This window comes from Mugil cephalus, chromosome 17 (assembly GCF_022458985.1).
Source record: "Mugil cephalus isolate CIBA_MC_2020 chromosome 17, CIBA_Mcephalus_1.1, whole genome shotgun sequence".
In the NCBI taxonomy this organism is placed as follows: Eukaryota; Metazoa; Chordata; class Actinopteri; order Mugiliformes; family Mugilidae; genus Mugil; species Mugil cephalus.
Genome location: NC_061786.1, coordinates 4,808,142 through 4,821,335, shown reverse-complemented (window position 1 = coordinate 4,821,335; position 13,194 = coordinate 4,808,142). Strand labels below are relative to the sequence as shown.

General features: G+C 43.3%; 1 protein-coding gene across 1 annotated transcript; it reads left to right on the top strand.

Annotated features, from left to right (window-relative positions):
* The first annotated feature begins 8,476 nt into the window (after positions 1-8,476).
* nfkbiab (nuclear factor of kappa light polypeptide gene enhancer in B-cells inhibitor, alpha b) lies at positions 8,477-11,866 on the top strand. Its single transcript, XM_047611708.1, has 6 exons — positions 8,477-8,801; positions 9,777-9,882; positions 10,028-10,238; positions 10,788-10,876; positions 10,992-11,252; positions 11,348-11,866. The coding sequence occupies exons 1-6, from the start codon at positions 8,548-8,550 to the stop codon at positions 11,381-11,383; spliced, it is 957 nt and encodes a 318-aa protein (XP_047467664.1). The 5' UTR covers positions 8,477-8,547; the 3' UTR covers positions 11,384-11,866.
* Positions 11,867-13,194: the final 1,328 nt, after the last annotated feature.

The following is a 13,194-nucleotide window of genomic DNA, read 5'->3' as shown; positions in this document are numbered from 1 at the left end:
CACTGTAATTGTCATCTAATGTCTCCCACTGAGAGGAACCTTGGCCCAGGTTCAGACTTTATGACCCCAACGATTGAAACAGTTCAGGAGGGGCCTCCGTTTGTCTGTCGCCACTCAGTTCAGACACGTTTTATCGTTTGGGAGACAGTTTCCACCAGAGGACAGCGAAAATGCTCCGAGGAACCAACGTAAAAATATGAAAATATTTTATTTTGAACTGTCAGGACGTGACTATTGCAATTACGACTTGTTTTAATATATTTATGAACTTTTGTCCCTAAGCAGACGCTGGCTTTTTTTTTTTTTTTTTTTTTTTAAATCATCATGATATAACAAATTTGACCTATTGCATCTATAATCAGAACATAAAAAAATAATATCAGCAACCACCCCTTTAGAATGATAATGCAGGTTTTGCACCAGCCGAGTAATGCTTTAAATACACTTTATTATTATGAATAATTACATTTAGTTCATATTGTTGGTTTTCTGCTTGGTTGAAATCAGTCTTTGAGCATAGTTAACCCTCTTTTTATATCGTCACTGCACATTATTTGTGCAGTTCATTCGCCTGCCCTTCCCGCAGTGCCCTATGGAGCTTTTATGGGCATGTGTTTTTAGTTGCAAGAAGACTGAATACGAGAATCTTTCATTTACCCGCCAGTTGATGCATATCGTATGGTAACGTCTGGAAATCACATCAAGAAGCAAAAGAATGGGCTGATGCGCTTGAACCCTGCAATACGGATGAAATAAAAAAAAATATCTGATGTAGGGAAGGACAGGATGGAGCCGGCAGCTTTCAGTAGTTTAAAAACAGGGTAAATGCTCTCAGTCAATCTGTAAAAATATAGATCCACAGTCAGTCTGAGGAGGCTGCTGGCTGGAGGACATGAAGAGTGTGTATGTTGTGTGTGCGTGTGTGTGTGTGTCTGTGTGTGTGTGCCTTTAGTTTGCATCGCATCAGTGGGTAGTGAAGTGGATAATCCTCCCGACTGCTGAAAATGACTCTATTGATCTGTGCTTCTCAGTCTCAAGCCTTTAAGTACTGCAGCATTATACAGCTGATCCGGCTGTCTGTCTGTCTGTCTGTCTGTACCTTATTAGCAGCCCTGTAGTTTACATGTCAGGATTTCACTTTATGTCTAAATGTGAGGAACAGGTTTAACCTCCTGTCGTGAACACTATATTGTAATGTAGCCACTGGAAGGCCTTCATAATGACGGTGATAGATTGTCTTCAATGATACCTAAAAACTCCACAACGCATTTAAATCTCACAAACAGACTCAGTTGGCTGCGAGGCGTCTGGGCTCTGCTGGTTGCTGTTGTGAGATAAAATAAAATAAGATAGAATAAATAATCATACCATTAAACAATGCTACACTGGTTTAAACTGTGATACAAAACAAATCATCTGCGCTGGGTTAAAGGCACTTATTATCTCTCAGAATGACAGACCGTGAGACAGATGCCGCATCCCTTTGACCGAAACTGGTTTTAGTGAATTGTTTCCGTTACATCTCAAATTCACACTCCTTACACAGACACAGTCATTTAAATCTTATTTTAAAAAATAAATAAATAAATAAATAAATAAATAAAATTTAAAAAAAAGACAAGTATGAAATGATTCTTTAAATATACATTGTACAGTAGCCAAAGTCTTATTTGTGCCTAATAAAGCCAGTTTACAAAGAGTCTCTCTCGACTGCATTGAACTTATTACAACAGGCTCCAAAACAAGCAGTGCATGACACCAGTGAATATCTTATCTTGTGCTTGTTGGCCAAATTATTTAAATTCCGTTCTACCAATTAAATAATTATAAAGAAACACAATCATGCATGAGTCCGTTCTGATTAAATAATGTTCTGCTCTTAAGAGACAGTAATCATCAATGTGTAAGAAGATTCTCAGTTATGGGTCTTGGTACATCCGTAAAAATAATAAAACTTCCCGAGGACCACTCATCCAAGCAGCTTCTTCCGCTCTAAACTACTAGTCTGTAGTTTAGGTTTTATTAGGACCGTATATGGACGATGTCCAACTGAAACTCACATGACTAGGGTCTGTTGACGACTTGATCCTCACTTACAATCAGAGGAGTTTGTTTTTGATCCTGTTCCTTAAGAAAACAACAAAACAGAAAACAACAACAACAACGACAGCAACAAAAACATGTGGAATCGCCTTTGTTTTAGCTGTGGTCTTGGCATCATTTTGATACCCGTCACCTCTCAGTAAAGTGGTCATCTGTCGCCATCTAGTGGTTCAAGTCATCATGGCCGAGTTTTACGGTAGGAGCTTTTTGGTGGGAACGGCTTAGAAGGACAAATGGTACAACAAGAAGGCCGTTTCTTGACCTTGTAAGTATTAGCCGATTGAGAAAATGCTTAGCGTGTGCTAAGAGTGGCTGCTTTGGAGAATCTAAAACACAAAACAGTGATTTGTTTAACTCTCGTTTTGCTGCACAAGTCCCCATATGTTCCTTCATAGTTTTGATGTATCCAGTGTAAATCTACAATGCAGAAAATAATAATTAAAAAAAATAAAATAAAAAATCATTAGCTCTGTAAATATACAGTATATTTATGGATATGGATATAACGTCCTAATATGTTGCCGATAAGATTTCTCTAGCAAGACAATTCAAGGTATGTAAGGGCGGAATGTACAAGAAAATCCTGTTTGTCAGCCTTCTATTTCCCCCTGCTGATAGAGATCTCCCCTGCAACGACGGGAAGGTGTCTCCACCGACTGATTCCTCCCGGTGACCCACCTGTAGCTGCTCTTTTTGTCACTCTTTCTGACGGTGCATCTAGCTGTGCTCAACAGATCGGGTGAGATCAGCTTACACCCTACTGACCCAGTGGGACGCTGGATTAGACGTGATTTCTATGGTCGCTTGTTATCTGCAATCCTGGATGACAGGGAACTGGTTCGTGATGCTCTGCAAGGTCATCAGCAAGTTTCCCAATTTAAAATGTGGTGAAATACAAGGAATGGAAAAAAAAAAAAAAAGAAAAAGGGGAAGTCTGGGCTGCTGACTAGAAACTCCACAGGTCATTAAAGCAGAGTCAGCAACACTGAGGAACATAAACAAATGAGTTAATAACACTGACTACACACAGAAAACAAGCGAGCAAGCGGGAAATGTATTGTGCGTGTACATATTCAATGCTTGACGCTCTCATTTAGTAAATGCAGTAAGTGTGCGTTTTTATATAGCTTTTATATACATGGGGTCACAAAGCTGCAGACCATATAGAAGAAAACCTGTCATTGTTTCAGATAAACCTGAGAATAATCGAATAAGAAAGATTAAGCACAATCTGTTGTCATCATTCAAGCTGGTGTAAATTCACCAGTCATCAAATATGTCAACAGCAGCGTCTCCAGTTTCCAGCAGGACATTGCTCACTAAGCATTTTATGTACGGACACATAGAATGTGTCAGAGGTTAAATATTTATTCAGAGCAAATCATGAATAGAGTGAAGGTCTCTAAGGGGGCAGTGTTTGTGTAGCTCTAAAACATTGTCCAAATCGCAATCAGGAAGACCGAAAGGAACCACGGAAGGCTAATACATCAGTACAGCTTACAGGACTAAGACACAGCAGCCTTACATGCAAAACAAAACTGCCTGATGAATAACATTTAGAAATTTTTGGCTGCAACAGATGAATGGACTGTATGTAAGGATATAAGCAGGGGGCAAAATGCTGATTACAGTCAATTTTCACCTCTGGAGATGTGTTGCTGTTCTGGAGTTGTACACTTCCAGCAAATCAACTCCACTCTGACCGCAGAGAACTGCACTCCATCTCTCAGAGGCATGCTCCTAGGAAGAATTGCGAGTACAAAAACACACCTCAAAATTTTGGAGAACTATTTGAAAACCATACCAATAAAACCAGGTAGTGTGGACTGTCATGGACTTTCCTCCACTGTCACCTGACCTCAACATGACTGGACATTTATGAACCACTTAAAGACTGAGCAAGCAGTGTGTTAAAAATAAGAGGCCTCATAAAATGCTAAATGTAGCTTCATATGCTGTATATTAGTGTTGTAGCAGGTTGAGATAATACTCATTTTAATATTTTTACACTTTTAGGCATTTGAATCTATAATGTTGCATGTCATCTTATGTCTTGTGCATAAAATCTAACTTTTCCGTGTTCAGTTTTATGGGAGTGAACTGAAACAACAACAACAGTGCGTTTACGGCTTGTTACTGTAAAATCTTCCAGTAAAAACAGAGGAAAGCCGGCCAAATAAGAACGCGTCCGTGTGCAGTCCGGTACATGGAGCAGGAAATGAAGAAAAAAGGGAAGCAGGTGAAGGAGCAGGTGAACACAATGAAACCATGCGTGTTTTTCTTTCTTCCTTTCTTCACAGCACTTTTCACGACATGATCTCAGCCTTAACAAGTCCACAATGTGATTTGATGAGTCACTATTCACTTTGACCATTTTACCATATCACTGCACGGTTGTTTCAGTGATTCATGATGAGTCACTCTGTGTTGTACATGTCCTCTCATGTCTGCAGCCCCAGGGATTCCCACAGATACTGTACAGGCAGGGGTGCAGACAGTCACACATTTCAGGTGACAGCGGTGATTATTCTAAAGGGCAGAGCGCGCATACTTCACATAGTTGACCTTTCCACACCTTCAGAACCAGCTATGAACCACAGTTTCTTTTTGAGATGCAATCACAAAGCGACAATAAAACTAATAAATCTCCTGGCAGCTTTCGTAGAACCAGCAATGCACAGAATTTAGAGGAGCGTAGACTAATCGTGTATAAAGACAACAACAACCAGGCAAAACTGCATGCCAGGAACTGCTGGATTTGTTCCTGTTATTTCAGCACTTCCACTACTGATCCACGTTTTCTCTTGTGTGATCGGTGGGCTTTTTATTATCTTTACTGTAACGCGGGGAAACACCAAGGTGTAAGATTAGGAGGCCAAGCAAAACATGTGCCATTCGTTCAGCTGTCCTTTCCCGTACTTTATTCCAGCACCACTCCACTCCAGAGTATACGAGTACATGCCACACGCGATACCAATCACTCATGTGTCCAGTTTACAAATGTGCTTTACTGCCAATTAAATGTACCACGGCTTGTTAAACAGCAGGGATATGCAGTAAAGTAACACCTTCCACGGTCACAATGTCAGAAATCCCATCAAAACGGAGCAGATAATTGATAGCGCCATCTCACATTTCTTTCCCCAAGTTTTCCACAATCTCTCAATATGGGCAAGCGCTCATGGCTGGGTTACGTTTAAAAAAAGCCTAAAAAAAAACACACTGAAAGTACCGACTGCATGTAGAAATCCATCTCTATTTACTTCCTTTCAGGTCCCTAGGGGATGCTGCTAACATATCTCAAGCCTTTTCGGCATGTTGGAATTTCGAGTCTGTACTGTTTTAAGTGTCAGCTGTTTCAGGATTTCTTGTCAGATGATGCGACCATGCCCCCTGACTTCCAGGCAGCAGAGCCGCACTGGTTTCATTTGACAGATTTCCAGTCAAAATGAATTGGTTACAGTCAGTCCAATCACGTCTGCAGCATTGACACTTTATCAGTTTGACTCCTCTGTATGGTCTTATATGAAACCTGGAAGAACAAAATACCCTTTAGGACATCTCGAGGTTAGCACTCAGTGAGCGGTTCACCAACACCTGACGGACAAGGGACAGTCTACTGAGGACAACAACATACACTCTTTAGCCAAAGACAGATGGAAGTTTCATCCTTGTTCACACCTTGCAGTTTCTGGACATGTATTATTATTATTTATTATTATTATTATTATTATTATTATTATTATTATTATTATTATCAACTATGACCTGGATGTCTGAGAATCTTCAAAGACACATAAGGTGGCAGTAGTGTCTGTTTCGCACATTGCACAAAGGGTTTGAGGGTCTGAGGGTTTTTGCACCTCCGAATTATCTAGAGAAACAGGAACCAAAGAAAGAAGCAAACATTTTGTGCTTGCATACTTATACGAGAATGGAAAGATTGTAGAGAATACAACAGACCATATGAGCCGCGGTCACACCCACAGTTACACAGCTAAAACACATTGTTGATCGCAATCAGCCCTGAAGGTTGTGCGTGAGCTGTATAGAAGCAGATGAATGGAGGAAAGAAGCGTGCGCGACACGGCAACAAAAACAAAGGGAGTTTTATACAGTGCTGCTTGAAAGTATTCGCGGCCTTCATAAGTTTCTACTTTGCTGCGAAAAAATTTTAAAAAATTACTCAAAACATCAATGTAGATTTTCACACTAGTCCTCAAACAAATGAAACTTGATATTTTTTTTTTACTTGTACACATATTTGTGTGCATATTAATCATTTGTACATATCTGTGAGTTGCTAAAGTACGTGAACCCTTGTTTTCAATATGTGACCCCCATGTGCAGGACAGCAGCAACTTAATGTTTCCGCTAACTGCTGATCAGCCATCTACAGAAACTAGGGGGAAATTTCATCCACATGAGGCTGAGCAAACTGCAGAGGGGCAGAAAGGCTCTTTTTGGAGAGCAGTGGCTTTGTCGTTGCCACTCTACCGTGAACACTGTGGTTGTTTTCTTTTTTTCTTCCTGATGGCGGATTCATGAACATTAACATTAGTCAATGTACGTGCAGCTTTTAGTTGCTTCGCTGTAACCAAAAGTTCACAAGTATTTATATATTAATATTCTTGAATAAATACATGCACAAGTAAAAAAATAATAAGTTTGATTTGGTTCTCTTTGTCTACTTTCAGGACTAGTGTGGAAATTCGACGATGTTTTGGGTAATTTTTTGCAGCAGCGTAGAAACTTGTGAGGGACGCGAATACTTTTAACCAGCACCATATAAAAACTGTAAAAGTCGCTGCAGCGGAGAGGCGACTGTCGTGCACACTTTTTCCTTCCATTCATCGGCTTCATTACAGCTCAAACACAACACACAACTTTGAGGCTGATTGTGATCAACAATATGCGCTGCTGTGTAACTGTGGGTGTAGCTGTGGCTGGTATGGTTTGTTGTCCTCTCTACAATCTTTCCATTCTCGCTTCAGTAACTGATACACACAAGCAGGATGCAACAATACGTTAAAAGCTGTTGTGCAGTAAACAACGTTGAATGCCTGAATGTACACACACTTTGCATACGCGTGTGTGTATTTTCCTAATATGTTGCTCAGCAGCCGCTAACGTGACAGTAAATATGCTGAAGAAGAGGCCTCAGCTTCCCAGTCTAACTGGTCACGCAGACCGAACAATGGGAGGTAAAACAAGCCTGGAGTTTCCCCCAGGCCTCCAGAACATCATGTTCGAGTTGACGTTTGTTTTTAAAGGGATAGGTCACAGCCTTGTGAAGTATCGCGGCACTTTGCCAGAACTTGGAGTCCTTCCATGTTATCAGCCAAAGAATGGAGGAAGCGATTTCGTACAGTTGCTGTGGCAGAAACGGTGGGAGTTAAACACAATCTGCAGAACTATCATTCAGCTTGTTTACAAATAGCTGGGAGGATGTCAAGTACAGATAGTAAATGAATGCGACCTTTGACCTGAATGCATGCAAGGAACTGAAGTCACAAAATCAATCATTTTATATGTGCATTAGTGGCGGGGCTGCACACAAACCTAATGCACATATTGTTTATGGCAGCAGTCTCTTGGGAGCTGTAGTTGCATTAAAAATGTCTGTTACGTCAAAGCCAGTGTTGCATATCTTCAAAAAAAAAAAAAAACTTGATATCGTGTGTCAAGGTGAATGACAGGGGAAACTCCACTGCCGTGCTTGTCTCTTTATTGCCTCGGTGTGATAAACAAACCGAAATCATATAGCAATAACACTTGACTTTTGGAGGAAACTCCTGTGCCTCTGAAGCACCGAGGGTGTGCTGAGCAACATTTCCTTAAGTGATTCAGCAGGGACATGCTAACGAGCATGTGCACTTTCAGGACTTTCCATTCATGCACAGTGTGTCAAAAAAGAAACTCAGTGATGGAACTGTAAAGTGCCCAGCTTTACCAGGGGAGGTTATTAATGATACAGTCTTAAAGTTAATCAGACTTTCTGGAATTTTAGTGTTACCCCCTTCTTGGAGAACGTACGGTTCATATCTAAAAGGCTGATTTTCCTGTTAAAAGATTTCACGCAAGTGTGCACAGTGTACATTAGCGAGTTTAAAGTGACAGCTGATTGTAAATGTGACCCTGGAAAATGTTTAAATACAATAGACCTCTGTATACTTCGGTTGCATTCAATGCAGCCTGCAAATGTATTTTTCTCACTTGGTAACCAGCCGGGCAGCGCATTTATATGCGTCTCTACAGAAATCCCCTGGTGGAGACAGCAATCTGTAGCTGTGATAGACTATTCTCAGTGACAGTTTTCTGGAAATCCCCCACCTAGCTGCTAGCTCCGCCCCTCCCCAGCCACACAGAGGGCATTTACAGACCGCCGCTCCGCTCCGTCTGGATACAAGCGAACGCACCACGTCGCGAGTCACACGGACTATCATGGACCTCCACCGGACCAGTATATTGAACCAAATGGATTACAGTCGGGAGTCTAAAGAAGGGAAGGCGGCTCAGTCCACGGACGAGCGCCTGGACAGCGGTTTGGACTCGCTAAAAGAGGAGGAGTACCAGGCTGTAGCGGCCGAGATCCTCCAGCTCCAGCTGGAATGTGAGCCGCCGCAGCACAAACAGGCTGCCGCTGCGTGCGGAGAGCCGCTCGACTGGCAGACACACATCACAGAGGAGGGAGACACGTAAGTTTCACCAGGGATTAGCTTCTTTATTAGTTTTGCGAGGTGCCGCTGGGTTTATGGTGTCGCCGGAGTAGGCCCAGCTCGGCTCTTTGAGGTAATTTGACGCCTTTCCTGTTGGGAATGTCTTCCTCCAAGCCTGTCATTACGGCGCACAGGCCCAGGCCTTAATCCCAGCCTCGGTTTAATTTTTAAGCGTCGGGATGTTGTCTAGTGTCGTGATGCGGCGCTAAGAATACGCAGAACGTGTGACCGGTTTGATAACGGGTCTATCTGCGGTCAGGGGCGGCCGCATCGGACGTAAACAAAAGGCTATTGTCAGGAGGGAATCTACTATGGCCGCGGGTCAGGTTGGGAAAGTCCCGGGCGCGCCGCCAAGGAATCCGAGCGCCGCGCGTTCACGTGAAGAGAGGGGGGGAAAAAAACGACTAGAAAAAAGTACCTTAAAACCAGTGGAGGGTGAGGGCGAGGAAGTCTGAGGCTGAGGGAGGCAGGGTATTGCTGCAGCAAGACCGAGGGGGAACAACGCTAAATGGGTCCCTAAATTTAATTTAGCGTATTTCCTCCGCCGAGAGCAACGTAGTGTTGTAGTCGCTTTCATAACTCACGTGTTAATGAAACGGATCCTAGTTGAATAAGAGCAATGTGAGGGCAGGAAGTGCCTCATATAAAGTAATGAAGCGTGAAACAATCTTACAATGATTTGAAGTCGAGCCAGGGCAGCGTTACGGGATACTTGCTTTATTTATTTATTTGTTAATTTAATTGATGCGCCATTTTAATATTTAGGGCATTAGAAAGTGAAAAGTGGATACATTATTTAATCAAATGTACTCGTTCCATGGATCAGTTTTAAGACAAAGTAAAGCTTTTGTGAAACGGCATTTGATGCAGAGGGTTGAGACTCATTCAGGGTAGTGGAAAATATTCCTGTCTGCTTGTATGTGTACTGTAACACGTCTCCTTGTGTCTCCACAGGCTGCTCCACCTGGCCATCATCCACGAGGCCAAGGACTACATCAAGACCATGATCGACCTGTCCAAGAACACAGACTTCCTCAACACACAAAACGACCTGAGACAGGTGCGCACTAGATGCTCGCTTTCCCCTTTTTCCATCCTCTCTGTTCTTTTCCTGTTGCTGTAGCGTTAATTAAAGTACACATCGTCAAATGAATGAAAACAGCTGCTGACCGAGAGACCCGTCTCGCCTGTCTGTCCCCCCCCAGACTCCCCTCCACTTAGCTGTAATAACAAACCAGCCAGAGGTGTGTCACGGTCTCCTGGTGTCTGGCTGCGACCCCACGCTGGTGGACAACAGCGGGGACACCCCCCTTCACATCGCCTGCCTCCACGGCAACCTGCACTGCTTCAGCGTCATCACACAGTACAGCCGGCCAGAGCATCTACACACGGCAATGGCTGCCTGCAACTACAACGGTAAGAAGGCAGCAGCGGGTCTTCCCCGTCCATTCATTCCTGTTCTGTCTGTCTGTCTGAAGTGTTGTAATGCGAACTGTGCTGAGGGTCATTTTCCATCCTGTGATTGCTCACCCTCGTTGAGTGGAAAGAGACAGAACGTGCCGTTTGTCCCGAACTAGTGGTGTGCACAAAGACTAATTTCTGCTGCCCACTAACCCCAAACACTATGGTTAGGAGGAAGGAAACGGGGGGAACACTGTGTCCTTTCTGAAAATCCCATTCAGACTAGAACCCATGTATTACACAGCACATAATGTCAGGTGAGCAAACGCTCTAAATAGAAAGGTAGACGGTTCTAATTTTAGACTTGTACACAAGCAATATAAATATGACAAAGGAAAACGTTAAAATTGGAAAAAAACTAAACCAACCCTGGCACAGTTAAGTGGAAATGACCTTTTACGAATATCTTGTATTACTAGCCTGGTTAATCTGTGGATACTGGACAACAGTATCCAAACCAGCTGTTCTGGTATCAGCTCTTGAAAGTCTTGTTTTTTTGTGCAGGTCAGAACTGTCTCCACTTGGCTTCGATTCATGGTTTCCTCTCACTGGTGGAGAAAATGGTGGACCTGGGAGCTGACATTAATGCAAAGGTAAACAACACACTACTGCGTTCATACACAAAACATCTATAGGTTTTACAACTATTGTCGTGTGTTAGCGGTAGAAACCATCCTAAAAACCCTCTTCTCTGTGTCTGTGGCGTAGGAGCAGCATAACGGCCGTGGCGCTCTGCATCTGGCTGTAGACCAACAGAACCTCTCTCTGGTCAAACTGCTGCTGCATAAAGGAGCGGACCCCAACCTCCTCACGTCCGGAGGCCACACCCCCTACCACCTCACGTACGGCTACGACAACTGCGACATCAGGAAAGAGCTGCACGCGCTGACAGACCCCAGCCTGAGGGAGCTGCCCGACAGCGAATCGGAAGACAGCGAGGAAGAGGAGGACCAGGAGTCTGATGAGGAGGTGTGTGTTTGAAACTGCACCGTACTACGTGAACGTAGAGTGAAATGTCATGCTCGGTGTGTAACCAGCTTCCTGTCCCATGTGTGTGTGCGCAGGTCGCTTATGATGACATTCAGTGGAATGGACATTAGCAGGAAATGAGAGAGCGAGGAAGTTACAGAGGGCAGCTGAGGATGGCGGTGAAGGACAAATGGCTCGGTTTATCGCTCGCGCGGTGGCCTGCCAGGAAGGCGACGGAGAGGGCGGCTGCACGGCTGCCGCGGAAACGAGATGCGCAGGCAGCTGCGAAGAAGAACTGAATGGAGACCGACGGCCACAGGAGAGCAAACACGCAGTCGCGCGCCCGCACGTCATCAAGAGAAGAGCGGAAGAGGACCGCTTGTGGACACTGCAAATCATCGTCAACATCATAAAAGAAAAGAAAAAAACATCCACCCATCCATGCAGATGTACCTGTAACGGCTCTGATGTATGATATTGTAAATGCTGTGTATACAAAGATGTATTTTTTATGGAAGCTGTGAATGTGTACAGTTGAGCAGGGTGTATATGTCAGACAGCGAACAGTTCCAGCACGCTCCAGTTAAATTAAAACACTCATATTTAACAGTCGACTCCTCTGGTGTGAATGTGTTTGTACAGCTGGGGGGACTTGGACGGGCAAACGTCAGGTCACCCTGGACCGAGAATATCCTCTCACATGTACAGTAGATGTCATAATCTTTGGAACTAGCATGTAATAGACGGCACCCGACAATATTTCTGGGCTGTAATTATACAGGAAATCACCCACGACCATGTGGTGTTGTGCTGTCGTCAGTGTGTCTGCGCGTATGAATGATATGACAGCTGAGTTGCACTTCTGGCCGCGCCTGCCTTTTATTTTCATATATTATGCAGGAAAGAGCTGATAACTCGACAACTTGTTTCCACTGAATGAGGAACTAGCCACCAATTGAGCCTTGAGTGCCACAGTTCCTCCTGTGAGATGTGTGTGTGTGTGCGTGCGTGCCTGCGCGTGAGAGATAAGAAGCTCTGGGAAATTTTGTGTGCGTGGAGTGGGGCTGATTGCTCAGTTGTCTAAATCAGGAAGTTTTACGGAGGGTGGGGCAAAGGGAGAACGGACAGGAAATTCCCAGGAACGGAGCGCTTCAGCTGTTTGAAACATTCCTGCTCCCAAAGAAGGGAATCTGATGAACAACAGGATGCTGGAGTCGAGTAGGAAGAAGACGTGGAGGAAGGGGGCTTCCAAAGAAAATAATTAACAAGGTTTGTTCTTGGAGCTCAAAACTACAATTACACCGATGTTAGATTTTGAGCGCGGCTTCGTAAACACAGTCGAACACAAACACGTCACGACTCTTCATAGTGAACACACTCTATATTATACACTGATCAGGCATAACATTATGACTGGAGGATTAAGTGTCATTGACCACCTTGTGACATTGCCTGATCAATGTACAGTGGTTGTTCTTGAGCCATTAACATGCAGTGTACGACAAGTACAGCTTTCCATGCATGATCAACTACACTTAACTAGTTGTTTACTTTGTACTGTAGCAACAGGGTGGTTTCAACCTAGTGATGTAAATAAAAATGACAGTTTATATTGACAACATTGGACATCATTATTATTATTATTATTATAAGACATTATCTTAGTAAGGTGTAATATATATAATCCTAATATAATTTTTCCTACAAACAGGGAAATGTATGCAGCACTGAGGTTGTAGTTGGAGGTACAATACTCCAAAAAAAGTATTATTTTGAAATAGACGAATAGTGTCAAATTATTTTTCTTAAAATCAATCAATCATCAGTTATTTTCTGCACATCAAACCATACCTTCTATCCATAATCTCTCAGCCTTTTCTTCAGACGTTAATAACAGGGGATGAATACGAACCTAGCAAAACTTGTTCCGACCCCAAAAGCC

Coding starts and splice junctions, on each gene's coding strand:
- nfkbiab (XM_047611708.1), top strand. CDS start 8,548: ATGGACCTCCACCGGACCAGTATATTGAACCAAATGGATTACAGTCGG. Junction 10,877..10,991: donor GAGCTGACATTAATGCAAAG/GTAAACAACACA, acceptor TCTGTGGCGTAG/GAGCAGCATAACGGCCGTGG. Junction 11,253..11,347: donor ACCAGGAGTCTGATGAGGAG/GTGTGTGTTTGA, acceptor GTGTGTGCGCAG/GTCGCTTATGATGACATTCA.